Consider the following 17,689-nt stretch of genomic DNA (forward strand, 5'->3'; position numbering starts at 1 on the left):
AATAAGTATTTTCCTGTCCTGAAAGGACTTACAATCTAATCTGCCAGTTCTATACCATAGTGTACTAAGTCTCCACAAAGGGGCAGCTTAGCGCCAAACATGTTGTAGAATGCTAGAGCAAATCCCAACTGAGCATCCCGAAATTTAAGCGTGACCGCTTACACCAGTTCAATAGCTGGCGCGGCCTCTGTGCGTCTTGCAATGCAGGCGACAGGCTGTACTCGATAAATTATTTGCATTGCTAGGCGAAATGGTCATGACATCCCATTGCTTCGCCCACTGGTAAGGCCACCTGCGATCATGCGCTAAATTACATAAGGGTAGTAGCATAGCGAGGGTGAGAGGCGGCCGGGGTGGCATCAACCCTCCCCCCGCTCCCCCTTGCCATGTGTGACCCCCCCCTCTTCCCTTAAACCCATAACTCTAGCTGTTCACCGCCTTCATTAACAACTTTAAAGTGCTCCTCGCAATCCCGGCGGCCCTCCCTCTGACATCACATCCTATGCATGGCCCCTGGAAGTGACATCAGTAGGAGAGCCAACACGGTTGCGAGGAACACGTTGAAGTTGTTGCTCGTGGCGGTGAACAATTCGAAGTATGGGGGGGAGGGAAGGGCACGCGCGTGGCGAGGGTAGGCGTAGGAAGAGGCAGAGGAGGGGTACCGGGACTCCCACCAATATGGTGCCTGGGGTAGAGAATGACATGGGGATGAGTACCTGCAGTTAACTGTGGAGCAAGGACAGGGACAGGGTCCGCAGGAATGGGGTTGGGGCAGGGGCAGGGACAGAGCCTGTGGCCACAGAGACACACTGTATCCCCCATGTCATTCTCTAATCAGACTAACCTTGAACAAGCTGTTCCAAATAGGTGGAACTCAAAGAAGGGAAGTCGTGAGGAAAAAGATGTCAATCACTCAGCGCTGGGTTATCAAAGCAAACTTTTATTGAAGAACAGAACGGTATCAACAAATAAGTCTACGGTGGCTGTTCTTTATCCTTATGGTGCTGGGCAGCAAACGTGCAAGACGATTCATGAATGTGGCTGTGGCTACCTCCAGGTCACCATAGACTCTCGACAAAGGCAGGATTGCCGAAACACTGCCAGTGTCAAATCCATTTGTTGATACCGTGCTGTTCGTCAGTAAAAGCACGCTTTGGATAACCCAGCGCTGAGTGACTGACATCTTTCGCCTCACGACTTCCCTTCTTTGATTGCCGTCTCCGTCGTTGAGACCGGCACCGGCTCTTCTCCGAGCACTAACTAGATGGAACAACATCTATAAGACGCAGGCATCAATATGTAAAAAGTTAACACATCTTAGACAACTGGCAACTGAATTCAATTGAAATTTAAATGAACTACTGTTAAATGACATCATTTGTGTCTTGTCTGCCTTTGACGTGGCAACAAGAGTCTTGTCCGCTGATCAGACTCCTTCCATCGTGTGCCCAGCTGCTCAAGCATCTTACTGTTACTGAAATAGATTCATCCATTGTTCCTGGCATCAAGGAGCATTTTCAACATTTAGTAGACTCTTTATTTTCCTGTTCATCCACTATACAGTTTAGGTTCTCTTCTACACCCACGTCTGAAAGACAATCCAATTATCTTCCCAGATGATGTAAAAACACAGGCAACCAAATCTTTGGGAAAGTTGCATCAAAACCAGATAGAAGTGGAAGGCTCTATCCGTGGTTTACAAACAACAGTTGAACAGAATATTGTCTCTTTTTCTACTTGAACAAAAAGATTTAAATATAAAATAAGTGTTCAAGGCTTCTGCAGATGAGGACAGAACTCAGCGGTATGGTGCAGGATGGAGACAAACTCTGTCCCTGTGTCATTCTCTAGTTGCCTAGCACTTGTCTAACTGCCAATTTATGGTGCTAATCAAGTAAGTGTAAGTGCAGCTATTTTATATTTTTTAAAAATCCCAAAAGGAGCAAAAAGAGTTTCACAGGGTGTCAACAAATAAACAAAGTGGAACACTATGATGTCCAAAGCACCTTTAATAAAGCATAAAACAGTCCAAATAATAACAAGTTGTTCTCTGGGAGAACAGACTCAATTCAAAGCAGTCACTTTCTCTCAGTTTCAAGCAGTCTCTTTCTCTCAACAGGGCCGTGTTTTCTTGCATTTGTTTTAAGTTGATATTGGGATTGTCTTTCCCCTGACTTTGAGTTATACAGACCATCAAGGAACACAAGAAGTTCTTACTTATTAGCCTATCCTAAGCCAAATGGTGTCTGATATAAGATCTTTTTTGACAGAACCTTAGTGTTTCAAACAGGTAAACTGCAATTTTGGCTTGGTGAATGTATTCATCAAGCCATGTCCTACTGTTCTTTTCGAAAATTAGTCAAGTCTTCTTTGTTTGATAAATTTATCACTTAGTTGAGTATTCTTAAAATTGTAACTATATTTTTAACTTTTATTGTATTTCTTTTAAAAAAAAAAAAAAAATATCTTTATTAAAGTTTTCACACAGTCATTGTATGATTTTATTTTTATGTATGAATGTATTTCGCTGACTGTCCAGTTTCTTATGGTGTAAACCGCCTAGAACTTTTGGTAATGGCAGTATAAAAGAATAAATTTATTATTATTATTCATCAGGAGAAATAAAACCCGCCTTACAAACTCTCAGCATTTCGACATGTGGTTGTTTTACCAGCTACGGCTCATTTTCTGTGCTTAGCTCTTTCTTGAACCGTGTTCTAAACATCAGTTGAAATCGGTCTCGACCAGTGAGTTTGTAAGGCGTGTTTTACTTCTCCTGATGAAGGCGCACCAGCCGAAACACGGCCGTGTTGAGAGAACGAGACTGCTTGAAACTGAGACAAAAAGTGACTGCTTTGAATTAAGTCTGTTCTTCCAGAGAGCAACTTATTAATTTGGACTGTTTTATGATTTATTAAAGGTGCTTTGGACACTGTGTAGTAATAGAGGGGATCCCCAAGGTATGAATGCTTGGTGTGTATAGCTGTGGTTGCGTGCGTGTGGGTTGGGGTTTTTTATTTTCTCCTCTCTTTGGGGAGGGAGCTCATTCTTTCTGATGGGGTTTGGACAAAGCCTTTAGGCGAGTATGACAGTCAAATTCTCCTGGTTTTTTGCTACCTCTCTTTTGGAAGTTTTGCTAAGTTCATTCAGTTGGTATGGGGTGGGGGGACTACTTGGGTGTTACATAGAAACATGATGGAAGATAAAGGTCCATCCAGTCTGCCCATCCACAGTAACCATTATCTCTTCATCTCCCTATTGGTTAAGGCTCTTTACACCTGCACTGTGTGGTCATAGAGCATTCTAAGGTTCTTAACATTTGCATCTCCTCTTCCTATAGGCTAAGGCTCTTTACACTTGCATTGTGAGGTCATAGAGCTTTATGGTTACAGAAACATGATGGCAGATAAAGGCCAAATGGCCCATCCAGTCTGCCCATCCACAGTAACCATTATCTCTTCCTCTCTCTATTGGTAAGACTCTTTACACCTGCATTGTGTGGTCATAGAGCATTATAGCTAGAGAAACATAATAGCAGATAAAGTCCAAATGGCCCATCCAGTCTGCCCATCCGCAGCATCCACTATCTCCTCCTCTCCCTACTGGCCAAGGTTCTTAACATTTGCATCTCCTCTTCCTATAGGCTAAGGCTCTTTACACTTGAATTGTGAGGTCATAGAGCTTTATGATTACAGAAACATGATGGCAGATAAAGGCCAATGGCCCATCCACAGTAACCATTATTTTTTCTTCTCTCTACGAGATCCCACGCGCCTATCCCAGGCTTTCTTGAATTCAGACACAGTCTCTGTTTCCACTACCTCTTCCGGGAGACTGTTCCACACATCTATCACCCTTTCTGTAAAAAAGTATTTCCTTAGATTACTCCTGAGCCTATCGCCTCTTAACTTCATCCTATGCCCTCATTTCAAAGCTTCCTTTGCAAATAAAAGCAACTCGACTCATGTGCATATACGTAGGTATATGGTTCTTTTTTTTTAAGCTTATTTTTTCATGTATGATTGTCCTGTAATACTGTTTGGGGAGAAGGTAGGGGTTAATGTAATTGGATTCCAATAAATTCTCTTTTCTTTGTATGTTTTGTTGAAACCATTTATACTCTGTTAATACAAAAGATTTAAAGTAAAAGGTGCTTTGGACTTCATAGTGTTCCACTTTGTTCATCAGCTGCTGTATAAACCTGGCACCTTATCGACTTGCCTTCTTAAGTTTGTACCTGAGGCAGAAGAAGATAAGTGAATTGCACAAGCAGCAGTGGCTTTAAGGGTGTTCCTCTCGCTTTAATCCCTACACTGCTACTCAGGTGTCTGCATTAGGCTTTTAACACTAATATTACAAAAAAGACTTTTCCTATTATCTAATCAAATATACATAGGATTTGGCAAAATCCATCAATTTGGTACCCAGAAACAAATGGCCTGACTTATCCAGTCCAATCCACATAAGCAGTGTTCGTGGTAATGTTGCTCGACACGAGACAAAGGCTAAATGGTCCCAAACAGCATCATAATTCAAGGATCGTTAATCCCATCTTTTCAATTTAAAAAAAAAATCTGTAATCCACATACATCTTTGAAAACTGTGAAAAATAACCTGGTAGTATCTTGGCTAGATTATTGTAACAGCTTGTCTACAGGGGAAGGTATGGCTGACTGCTAGAGTTGCTGCCTCTGCATCCAGAGGTTGCGAGATCAAATCCCAGGGCTGCTCCTTGTGACCCTGGGCCAATCACTTAATCCTCCAGTGCCCACTGCTTTGAATGCCAATGCCACAAAAAAGCAGCGTACAAGTCCCCCCTTCCCTGTATGGACCTCCCTAAAATTGTTACAACCGAGCCAGAGTACTGCTGTCAGTATTGTCTTCAGGTGCCCCACTGGTACTCAAGCATTATTTGAAATTCTATGACATTTAGGGTGCCAAGAACAAAATTGTTGGTCTTTCTATTGTATTGTGTGTTTGGTACTTTGTCACCAATAAAAATTGTTTGAACATAAAAAAGAACAAAAATAAGCTGAACGGAATTAAGGTTTAGAGAGAGGGCCTTATTTTGTGCTCTAGAAAGATCTGGACCTTCTCCATACTGGCCCCCTCCTGCTGCAGCAAACTCCCCCTGGAAATTAGAATCAAACTGAACTGAACGCTTGGCCTTTTTGTTTCTCTGGATAGATTATCGTTATCCAGGGGCTGACTACTGCAAGAGGTGGGCTCGGCCATCTTTTCCACTAAGACAGGAAGTAGTTTTATAGGGTGTGGTGGAATACTCCAGATAGGAATTGAATTGCAGTGATGAATCCATCATTCTGGCTTTTTTTTAGCTGTTATTCATTCTGGAGCTTGTGTATATTTTTTTTTTTTTTTGTACATTTTTGTATTGTTTTTTTAATATATTTTGTCCATCGCATTTATCTTCAGGACCAGGAAGGCAATTTAGAAGAACCATAAATTTACAAACATGATCCGGGAGCAAAACTGTATAATCGGAGAGGTGAGGAGAGTCACCAGTTTCCTATAATGGTCAAACTGGCTATACTTTCCAGCCAGATAGATGGAACAGTGTCCTATAGGTGGTCAAGCCTGTGCGACTGCAGGCTGGGAAATATTTCTAGCTTGATCTGAGTAGGCAGGGAACACCAAAACAGACTGAGTGGGTTAGTAAGTACCTATCTGTCCGCCTCTACTAGGTTATTATATAGGTTATTATGTTATGGATTCTCAGATGCCTTGTGAGACTTTCTTTTTGGCTGAAGCTTTTCCCACATTCTGCACAGGGGAAGGGTCTCTCTCCTGTGTGTGTTCTCTGGTGTTTTATGACATACCGTTTCTGGCTGAAACTTTTTCCACATTCAGTACATGAAAATGGCCTCTCTCCTGTGTGGTACCTCAGGTGCACCGTCAGATCTCTCTTTTTGATAAAGGTTTTTCCACACTCAGTGCACAGAAACGGTCTCTCTCCCGTGTGCGTTCTGTTATGTATGGTTAGGTGAGTCTTGTCAATAAAGCTTTTGCCGCATTCACTGCACAGATAAGGTCTCTCTCCTGTGTGATTTCTCTGGTGAATTGTTAAATGTGTTTTATCAATAAAGCACTTGCCGCAGTCAATGCACGGAAAAGGTTTATCTCCCGTGTGGGTTCTCTGGTGTATCGATAAATGTGTCTTATCGATAAAGCACTTCCCGCAGTCTGCGCACGCGAAGGGTTTCTCTCCTGTGTGGGTTTTTAGATGCTTTTTGAGAATGCCTCGCCGACTGAAGCTTTTCCCGCACTCGTTGCACGGGTAAGGTCTCTCCCCCGTGTGCATTCTCTGGTGCCTTATCAAGTCTCCCTTCCGCCTAAAGATCTTCCCACAGTCGTTACAAACAAAGGGTCTGGTTTCTGGGTGGTTTTTCTGGTGCAATAATAAATGATAACTCTTAGCAAAGCTTCTTCCGCACTCATCACATAGAAAGGATTCCTTTGCTTTCCCGTCATCTTGTTGACAGCTAGAAGTCACTTGTTTGCGGTTAGCGTTTCGGTAGGGTTTTTCTACTTTCAGGCGTCTTTGGTGCTCCGAGATGGTTGGAAGCTCCCCGCTACTTCTCTCCCACCTGGTGAATCCATTCAATGAACCTTCTATGCAGTCTCGCTGCCTCTCTGCTAACACCTGCTCATGTTTTCTACCTTGTCCCCTTTCTATCTCCCGGGAAACCTTCAGACAGACACTTCTTGACTTTCTAAGGATTAGTCTTTGTACCACAGGGAGTTCTTCTTGATTCTCTTCCCCCTTCTTTTCCTCTGTGTCTTCGTCTCCTGGATAGAAGAAAAAGAAAAACTATCAGGCCCCAATTTTACAAGCTCTGTTTGAGTTTAATACATATATAAACCAGTACATAAATGTTTATCATGTTTAAATGTCTAAAGTCTCCATTTTACAAAGCCTGGGACACACATTACAGAATGACAAGAGGATGGGTTACAGTGGATAATAATTTTTTTAAAAACTGCAGATGTGGGAGCAAAGCCTTTTACTACCCTGTGGGAACGGTACAAAGCTTTGCTCCTGGTGGGGGGACTCTAGATTACCGCTCCCAGGTTGCCCTCTCTCCCTGCTGACACTACAGGCCTGGTTGTGGCCTTTCTTCTGCCAAGTCCCTCCTTATGATGCAACTATCTGTTTTTATGAAGACAGGAAGTTGCATCACAAGGAGGGACTGGTCAGAAGAAAGGCCATAATCAGGCCTGTGTGAGAATTTGCTGGCTCCAGAAGTTTGCGGTGGGAGCAGCTTCACACACCTGAGAATTTCGATTGTTATTGCTTGGAGCTTGTTCTTATAAATATTTCAGAACTCAATTGAAAACTTATCTCTTTTCAAAATACTTGGTCAAATAATTTCTTTTTGACGTTTTTAGTTTATAATCTTTTGTAAACCGTGTAGAACTCATGGTTACGCAGCTAAGAAGTATGATGTTATGTTATGTGTGGAAGGAAGGAAGACCTCAGACCCTAGACCAGGGGTAGGGAACTCCGGTCCTCGAGAGCCGAATTCCAGTCGGGTTTTCAGGATTTCCCCAATGAATATCATTGAAAGCAGTGCATGCAAATAGATCTCATGCATATTCATTGGGGAAATCCTGAAAACCCGACTGGAATACGGCTCTCGAGGACCGGAGTTCCCTACACCTGCCCTAGACCCATGAGTGGAGAACTGGAGCTGTAAGAGAGGAGGTAGGTGGAACTGAAGGGAAGGCAGAAAGATGCTAGGGAAGGGAAAGAAGTGGTGGATCCACCGAGGTGGGGGCTGGAGGGAAGGGAGAGAGGTGCTAGACCTGTTTGGGAGAGGGGAGGGGAGCTAGCTGGCTGGAACTGGAGAGAAGTGCCGGAGCCTTTGTGGGGGCTGGAGCTGGAGGAAAGAGGGCGAGCTGCTGGAGCTAGAGGGAAGGGAGAGAGCTGCAGGACCTGCAGGAGAGAGCCTGGCGCTGAGGGGGGATAGTGCTGCTGGAGCTGGGGAAAAAGGAGAAAGAAGGGGTGCCACAGGAAGGGGCTAGAGCTGGGAAGAAGAGAGAGGGGTGCTGGAGTTGCAGAACAGGAGCTGAAGCTGAAAGGAAGAGAGAGGAGTGCTGGAGCCATGGGGGGGTGGAGCTACAGGGAAGGAGAAGAGATGCTGAACTTGTGGGAAGGGGTCACTTCAGGAAAGATAGAGAGGTGCTAAGCCTGGGGGGGGGGCAAGGAAAGTGAGATGCTGAACTAAAGTGATGAAGGAAAAGGGCCTGAAATATTGCTGCTTTCTTGAGATACGGTAACTAGAGATGTGTGCAATATTCAAGATGAGCACACACCATCAAACGATACAGAGGAATTATAATATTCTCAATTCTTAGCCTCCTGTTTGCTTTAATTGCCACAGCCGTATACGGGGCAGAAGATTTCCACGTAGTGTCTACAATGACACCCAGAACTTTTTTCTTGAGTGCCGACTCCTAAGGCGGACACTAGCATCAGGAGCCTATGTATAGAATTGTCTCCTATGTGTTCGTATTACTCACCTGAATACAAGTGGATTGAGCGCTCTCTTTCCTGGCGGTCACTGACCCATGGCTCTTCTCCTCGGTCCATTCTACAGAGGATCTCCGGTCTCAGAGTACCATAACCTAGTTAGAGAACAGAAAGATGGCATTAGCTTTGTCCCACGGTGATAGGAGAGAGCGGTAAAATCCAAAATAACCCCAACTGGGTTCCCTTTGCTAATGCACATGAGGCTGCCCACTGCTCAGTTAATGGACAGAAGCTGTGGTGTTAAGAGATGGCAATGGTTCGCCATGGTGGGGGAAAAAAAAAAAGACATTTGTACTCAAAAATGGCTCTGAGGAAATGTTTGTGTCAGTAGTACCTCAGGTACTGGTTCATGGATGAAAACGATGGGACTAGGAGAAACATTGACTGCATGGGTTAAAGGCTGGCTCAGTGGTAGACTTCAGAGGGTGGTGGTAAATGGTACCCCCTCAGAAACGTCGGAAGTGACCAGTGGAGTGACGCAGGGCTCAGTCTTGGGTCCGATACTGTTTAATATCTTTGTACGAGACCTGCCTCAGGGACTTCGAGATAAAATTACACTATTCGCCGATGACGCTAAGCTATGCAACGTGGTTGACAGCACTACCGTGCCCAACACTATGAGGCAGGACCTACTTTTACTGGAAAAATGGTCTAATACTTGGCAATTGAGTTTTAACGTCCAAAAAATGTAAGGTTATGCACCTTGGTAGCGGTAACCCCAGCAGAACATACACCCTGAATGGTGAAACCTTAACAAGAACTGTCGCAGAACAAGACCTGGGTGTAATCGGTGTCAGGTCAAAAGCGCGCCGGGACAAAGGCGCGTGCAGACAATTGAGCGCAGCGCGGAGGTGCACGCTGTGGAAAATTACTGTTTTTAGGGCTCCGACGGGGGAGGCGTCACTTTACTTAATAGAGATCGCGCCGCGTTGTGGGGGGTTGTAACCCCACATTTTACTGAAAACTTCACTTTTTCCCTGTTTTTAGGGAAAAAGTTACGTTTACAGTAAAATGTGGAGGGTTACAACCCCCCAAACCCCCCCCCCAACGCCGGCGCGGTCTCTATTAAGTAAACTGGGGGGCTCCCCAACAAAAACCCCCGTCGGAGCCCCTAAAAACTGTAATTTTCTTCGGTGCGCACCTCCGTCTTGCGCTCAGTTGTCGGCGCGCGCCTTTGTCTTTCGCGGGGTTGTCTATGAACCGGTGTAATCATTAGCGAAGATACGAAGTGGAGAAAGCCTCGGCCAAGGCTAGACAAATGCTGGGTTGCATCCGAAGAAGTTTTGTCAGTCGAAAGCCTGAAGTCATACAGGTACAGGACAATGGTGAGACCTCATCTGGAGTACTGTGTTCAGATTTGGAGGCCGCATTATCAAAAGGATGTGAAGAGAATGGAATTGGTTCAGTGAATGGCCACTAAGATGGTCTCAAGACTCAAGGATCTCCCATATGAAGAACGTCTAAGCAGGCTGCAGTTATATTCTCTCGAAGAATACAGAGAGAGGGGAGACATGATAGAGACGTTCAAATATCATACAGGCCGTACCGAGGTGGAGGAAGATATCCTTTTTCTTACAGATCCCACGGCAACAAGAGGGCATCCGCTCAAACCCAAGGGTGGGAGATTTCATGGTGACATCAGAAAATACTTCTTCACCGAAAGGGTGGTTGATCGTTGGAATGGCCTTCCACGTCAGGTAGTTGAAGCCAGCAACGTGCTCGACTTCAAGAAACGATGGGATAAACATGTGGGTTCACTTCGTGGAATTGCTTAGGGGGAGTGTTCTTTTAAGGGGAGGGTTCTTTTGAGTGGACAGACGTGTTGGGCCGACGGCCCTTTTCTGCCGTCAAACTCTATGTTTCTATGTCTCTATATTTCTACCGATAAATGTATTTATTTAACTTGTTTATCCCGTCCTCCTCAATGAGCCCAAGACGGGTTACAGGTCAACATACACAATATACAGTTAACGGATTACAATTTATCATAGTTAACAGTACATGTTTTTTCGGTGACACGTCTTATCTTTGCTAACTTGGATTTTCAGCTCTGACAGAAATTAAATTAACAAAAAAAAAAAAAAAGAGACCCACTGCAGAAGGTGGATGATGAAATGTATGCTTGCTTATCGACTATCGAGCCACGTTTGAGTTCATTTCCATTAAAAAAAATAAGGTCATCCATTGCATAGATTAGCAATTTTGCTCTATCTACTTTAGTTCCATGAAAAACATTTGCTCCCTTTAGGGCCTGTTTTACAAAGCCACGCGGCAACAGCCCCGAAGCCCTTTAAATCTCTATGGGCTTCGAGGCCTTTACCGTGCGGCTTTGTAAAACAGTGTGCCGGAACTAAATAAGTTTGAGACCTTGACATACACAGTAACTGACAGCAGATAAAGGCTAGTATGGTCCATCTCTTGCATTTATCTATCATATGCTATCATATTCCTACCCCCTTTACAGCAAATAAAAGTCAAACAACTCTGATTAGCGACTGAGCCATCATGGTAGTGTGTTTCGTAGGGGATGCTCAGAATTCCGGTTAAATTTTCATTGGCCAAGTGAGACAAATTTTTCCCTTCCCAACTCTATCAAATCTGATAACTCGGCGCTCCCCTTACCCAGTGAGTTGAGGATCTCATAATTCTCCTTCATCACCTCCTTGTAAAACTCCTTCTGCCATTCTTCTAGATCTTCCCACTCCTCTCGGGAGAAATAGACGGCTATATCCTCAAATGTCACCGACATCTGAAACACAGAACAGAAACACACTCACACCTTCTGCGTCATATCAAAAGACCTCCCAGCTCAGCAAGGCAAGGGGGTGGGGGAGGAAAACAGAGAAGATGGCATATAGGTAAAACTACCCTGACCGTTCTAGAATGCTCTGGGGTTCGTGGAGAAACACACTTTCCAGTCCATGAAAACCAACGATATACAGGTCACTTGCTTACAGACTCCGTGCTGGCTGGTCGTAGCAGGGCTCTCTAAATACGAACCTGTTGGGTGTTTTCATGCAGCTCATTTGGGAAGAAACTTTGCATTTCACTCCTATCCCCCAATACTACAAATTAGCCCGGTTAATCTAGCGGCCTGCCTTCATCCGACACGAGCCTTATTTGCTAGACTGACCCCTAGTGGTGTGTTGGAATGCACCACTGGGGGGGGGGGGGGTCAAGCGCTGCAGTTTCGAATGACAGTGGTGCCGGAGGTTGGAGCAAATCAGCGCCACTACTGTGGGGGGAGGGGTGGGTACACTAGATCGGTGATTTGAAAACCACTTGGCCAGTAGGGATTTCGGGATACTCAAAATGAATCTGAACAAGAGACAGTCGAACAGAATGGACGAAGTGCGTTTAAAAAAAAACTTTACAAGTCAACCTTGCCAAGTCAAATTCCGTCTATAACTAATTTCAATATCTTTCACAAAAAAAAAAAGCGCTCAGAACTTTTTTATTTAAGAAATTTAATCTTAGAATAATAGGATAAAGCTTTTTTTTTTCTCCTTCTTGGTCAATACGGTATTACATCTAGAGAAAGACACGGTGACAAAATTTGTCACCGTCCCCGTCCCCGCGGATAACCGTGGGAAATAATCCCATGTCATTTTCTAGTGTCTATTTCAACCTCAGTCCTTCTACCCCAGCATTCTTCAGAGCAAAGCTTGCGGGTCAGTGGTTGTGGCCATTCATACCCTGATTCTTATGGGAGCCAAGGATAATGAAGCCATTGTGACATCACTGAAGTGATTGGCTCTTAGGCACTGGTGGAATTATGACATCACAATATCTGCTCTGGATACCAGAGACTGTCATTCTGTAGTGTCTATTTCAACCTCAGTCCTTCTACCCCAGTATTCTTCAAAGCAAAGCTTGCGGGTCAGTGGTTGTGGCCATTCGTACTCTGATTCTTCCCTCTCTCCTTAAAGAATGACATGAACATGGTTTCCCGCGGTTATCCGCGGGGACGGGAACGGTGATGAATTTTGTCACCGTGTCATTCATCCTAGATCTATTAATCTAGCTCAGGGTCTCTGAAAAGGTTTTGAAGCCACAGTAAACTCAGGGCCTGCGTCTGGAGGGTACGGATGTCGATGCAAAGGCACCACCACGTCGATGTCCGTGCGTGCGCGGAGGCCCCTCCAGACGGGGTCCTGAGCTTAAGCCGGTGGGGGAGGGGGCTGTGCAAGAGGAGGAGAGGCAGCAGCGCTGGCTGACTGCCCACAGGACGTGTCTCTCACCAAGACAGGCACGCCCTGTAGGCAGTCAACCGGCGCCGGCGCCGCTCCTCCTCGCTGGCGTCTCACAGCACACCCGGAATCTCGCCGCGGGCACACAGTGTGTGTGATACGCTGATCTAGCTTCTTAATATGTAATTCGCTGTGAACTAATTGCTGGCAAATTCCACTCATCCCAGCCCACGAGTGTTGGAACAGGGAAGGCCGCAGGGGCCAGGGCCTCCCCCAAATTTGGTGGTTGGAGAGGAGTCGGTAATGGGCACCTCCTCCTGGTCACTGCAATTTTAAGCCTTCAGCAGCCACCGCTTCGACTGTGGTTGGGTAACTTCAAAAAAGGCGGTACAGTATATAAGTCCCAATCACTTTCCCTTTCTTGAAACGCTCGCCGGCGTGAGCAGCTGATTCCTTGCTGCCTGTACTGGCCTCGGCTCCCCTCTGACATGATGTCCTGGGTCCTATGTCCGCACTAAGTCAATATCCGACGATAGAATTTCCTCCCTCTGCCCAAAGAAAGCGCACTATTGCACACTGTTCTTCGATTGTGCAATCTTGCACCGGAGCGTCCATGTTTCTGACCTCGTGGCTGCCACATGACTAAAGGCCAAGCAGTGCACTGTGCCTGAACATATTACATTACATTAGGGACTTCTATTCCGCCTATACCTTGCAGTTCAAGGCGGATTACAAAAGAGCTAACTGGACATTTCAAGTGAAGTTACAACAGTTTTGGGTTTTTGTTTTTTTTTTTGGATACAAGGGAGGAGAGGTACCTGGATTAATTCCGGAAGAACTTGCAAATTGGATATTAAATTGACTGTACGTTACTGTGTGATATAACAAATAGATTACAGAGTACAAATAAGATTACGTTACATTTCAGGGATCCGAATACTTGGTTGGTGTTTTGAGGAGGAAGAGATTATTTAAGTGGAGGTTTTGGGGGAGAATTTATCTAGGAGGAGGGGGAAGGGTTGGGTTAAGATATCTGGATAAATTTTTTGAAAAGTAGGGTTTTGATTTCTTTTCGAAAAGTTTTGAAGTCGCCCGTTGCCGTCAACAGGTTGGAGATGGAGTGGTTAAGTTTTGCTGCTTGTGTCGCCAGAAGGTTATCAAACATCTTTTTGCGCTGAGTGCCCTTGAGTGGAGGGAAGGCAAAAGGGTTCGGAGTTCTTCTTTGTCTTGAGGTGAGGATCTGGTTTAGGCAGTTGTTTAGATAGGGGGGGGGCGGAGCCGTTTAATGCTTTGAATAGAGACAGTAGAATTTGAATTGAATTCGTGCTTGCATAGGTAGCCAGTGAGAGTCTAGGAAGGCAGTTGTAATATGATCATATTTTCTCGGGGAGTAGATCAGTCTGAGGGCAGTGTTTTATATAGTCTGAAGTTGTTTTATCAAGTTGGCAGGACAAGGTAGACAGAGGGAATTGAAATAGTTGCATTTCATTAGCTCTGTTCCGATTATCTAATAATTTGCCTTTAATTTTTGATTTACCCTGAGGATATTTATTGAGATATGTATTAGAATTTTAAGTCTTCTTGAGAGGTTTTGCAGAGGTGGTAAAAAATACAAATGAATGAAGGAATAACCTACAAATTAATCAAATTACTACACAATCAATTTGTGTACCCTAAGAAGTTCTAATGTGTGTTTAAAAACAATTGCAAAGCACAGGCATGGCTAAAACCAAATATTCATAGGAGGGGTGGCCAAAAATTGTTTGGATTGGCAGAAGACCTAGAGCTGGCTCTAGGTCCAATGCCTCCAGAGGCATAGTAAGTGAGGGGGGGCGGTCCGCTTCGGATGCCATCTTGGTGAAGGCACAGGCACCCAGCCTCCTCTCTGTCTGCCCCCGCTCCTTCGCCGACCACCAATGCTGCACGTCCGCTTCCCTTCTCCCGTACCTCTGTAATGTTCCTGGTGCAAGCAGAAACCCCCGAGCTGTTGTTGTACCAGCGTCGGCTCTTCCTCTGACATCACTTCCTGGACACGCCCCTAGGAAGTGATGTCAGAGGGACAGCTGATGCAGGCGTGAAAGCAGCTTGGGGGTTGAGCGGACAGCGTAGCTGGTTTTAAGAAAGGTTTGGACAAGTTCCAGGAGGAAAAGTCCATAGTCTTTTATTGGCAAAGACAGGGGGGAAGCCACTGCTTGCCCTGTATCGGTAGTATGGAATATTGCTACTCCTTGGGTTTTGGCCAGGTACTAGTGACCTGGATTGGCCACCGTGAGAACGGGCTACTGGGCTTGGTCTGACCCAGTAAGGCTAGTCTTATGTTCTTATGTTGCTACTACTTGCACCAGGAACGTTACAGAGGTACGGGGGAAGGGAAGTGGCTGGCCTGTATGTGGCAGGAGGGGCTGGGGAAGGAGCGTTTGGAGGTGGGGGGGTGGAGAAGAGAGCAGGGGAGGGGTGCCTCATCCTCGCTAAGCCACTGAATGCCTCCCCTAAATGTGAGAAGAACCTCTGCTGTAGGACCCGGCAAACACTTTCAGGAATATCTCTTATTCAGCAGATTGCTAATTTACTCATGCAACTGCATCCTTCCAAAATATGACTGAAGCCACCAGAAACAAACAAAAAAACCAAAATGATACTAATGAATTCTGTTTGAACAAACAATTGGTGGAAAAAAAAAAAAATTCCAGAAGTTCAAACACATAATTTTTGCAGACTGCTTATAGACCCAGCACATGAAAAATTGGCCATTCTCAACATTTAGTCCTCTTTTCTTAGAGATGGTCACAAATGTGTTCAGTGGAAGGAAGAAAAAAAAAAAAAAGGTAAAGGGGGACAGGACATCTGTAAGGTTGCGTTAAAAGTACCAAAAAAAAGGGGGCACTTTTCGTACACGGGCAAATTCAAGGACAATGGGTCACGACATGACGTTACAAGGAGGGAGGCTCAGGGAGAATATTTGCTCACAGAGAGTGGCGGAGGACTGGAACAGCCTCCCACCGGAAATGGTCGTAATTAAAATCTAACCAGAATCCGAGCCTCCTTAAGGAGGGTGGCAAGGATGAGCGGGCAAGCACGAAACAAAGAGAGGAGCCCGATGAGTCACCATAGTCCCCAATCACAGAAAGATGCTGGCAGGTACAGGCCAAATGGCCCCATCTGGTCTGCCCATCCGCAGCATCCACTATCCCCTCCTCTCCCTAAAAGATCCCACGCGCCCGTGGCTACAAATATCTAAGCTATTGCACTACTAATCATCATTTCTATAGGGCTGCTAGATGTACGCAGCGCTGCACATGAAAACATCTAAGGCAGAGTCCCTGCTCAGTAGAGCTTACAATCTAATCAAACAGGACGAGGAAGGGGTTAGGCATGGGTGCTTTAGAAGCAAGTGGGGTTTAGGTAGGATGAATAAAACCCCCCAAAAATTTAATTAATTGTTTTAATTGGGATTTTTTTTTTTTTTTTAATCTCATCTGGCCAGGACGCTGACCTCATGGCTTTCCCGAAGAGGGACAAAGCCTGTGAATTGATCCCTGAAGACAAAGGCAGAGCTCCTTTGCAGCCTACCTATTGCGAGGCCTGTAGAAACCGAGCCCCGGCTGCAGCACAGAAACCTTGGCTTTTATTGTCTCAGAAGAATTGCACCAAAGCCTTTCCACAGCTCCGGGTGTCGTGTTGCAGAGGGGTTGGGCTGCCTGGCGGGATTTGACCTGCTCCCCACAAAAGATGGGGCTTCGGGGATGCTTTTTCTGCTGCAACACAAAGAGGTTCCTCCCCCCCCCCCCCAAAAAAAAATAAATATATGGGACGGAAGCGCCCCGAGAGGCTCCTACCTGCCCCGCAGCCATGCTCCTGCCCGTCTCGAGCGCCCGCTCTCTCCCGCCTCGGTTCCCGCCCTCCTGCGCGAGCTCCCCCCACCCAGGGCCTTTGCTGTGGGCGAGCGCGAGCTCGGGGCTCCAGCTCCCGCCGCTAATGACTTCACAGGCAGCTGGAGGGAGGAGACTGAAGCGGGAAGGAGGGAGGGAGAGAGGAAAAAAGCTGCCATCTATCGGTTCCCTCGCGGCTACGAGAAGAGCCTCAGCTGCCGCTTTGGGTGGTCAAGTGCGGCTCGGCTTAGACTAGGATACAGTAGAGCTGCCCAAATTCAAGTGGGGGTGGGGGGGATTTGATTTGGCCTATTGAATCGATTTTTCCCTTTCGATTCGCTTTCAGCGCCACAGCTTTTTAATTTTAAAGTCGAATTCGTTTTTATAAACTAAACTAAAAACACAAAAAAAACTGTGGCTACAGCTGTTCTGGAGATAATTTATTATACACTGACGGATAAAAATTCAATGAGAAAAGTACAATGATAAAAAATACAGTGGTAAAAATCCGACTGGACCCTACACGGTCTGTGTTTTGGCAAACACGCCTTCCTCAGGGGGGTCCAACGGTTTGCAAACTCACATTTAAAGAATTAGACTGAAAACAGTCTATTATCTTTAAACATGTGAGCAAAGAACACTGTAGGCAACCTTGCCTGCGTGTTCCGTGATCCATATGTCCGTGGCAGGCAGGAGTGCGCATGCGCGCTTACAACGGGCCCACATTCGCTGAACCCAAGGTAATATTGTGTGTAATGGACGGCTCACTTACACCCCACGCCCGAACTCAGGAGCCGCACCTGTGTCTTCCTCCACTTAGTTGAATCAGTTGCCGCCAGAGAAATAGATAAACGCTAACCTCCTTGCTCTCCACCGGCCGAAGTTTATTTTTAAGTTATAAGGTGCAGCGGCGGCTCCTCTCACAAGCCGCACCTGCGTTGGAGAAGGCTTCAGACGCAGGCGGCGATCATGAGAGGAGCTGCCGCGGCACCTTTAAACTTAAAAATTAAGCAGGCCAAACCGTGGCGAGGGACTAAAGGAGCAGGCCAGAATGCGGGAAGGGGAGGGCACAAAGGGAC

At 45.7% G+C, this 17,689-nt stretch overlaps 1 protein-coding gene across 1 annotated transcript; it reads right to left on the reverse strand.

Annotated features, from left to right (window-relative positions):
* Positions 1-3,820: 3,820 nt before the first annotated feature.
* On the reverse strand, positions 3,821-16,717 carry LOC117354523 (zinc finger protein OZF-like). The gene is made up of 4 exons (XM_033932197.1): positions 16,578-16,717; positions 11,174-11,300; positions 8,542-8,646; positions 3,821-6,807 (listed from the first exon to the last, which is right to left on the reverse strand). Exons 1-4 carry the CDS (start codon positions 16,590-16,592, stop codon positions 5,699-5,701), a joined length of 1,356 nt encoding a protein of 451 aa, XP_033788088.1. The 5' UTR covers positions 16,593-16,717; the 3' UTR covers positions 3,821-5,698.
* Positions 16,718-17,689: the final 972 nt, after the last annotated feature.

This window comes from Geotrypetes seraphini, chromosome 2 (genome assembly GCF_902459505.1).
Source record: "Geotrypetes seraphini chromosome 2, aGeoSer1.1, whole genome shotgun sequence".
Lineage (NCBI taxonomy): Eukaryota > Metazoa > Chordata > Amphibia > Gymnophiona > Dermophiidae > Geotrypetes > Geotrypetes seraphini.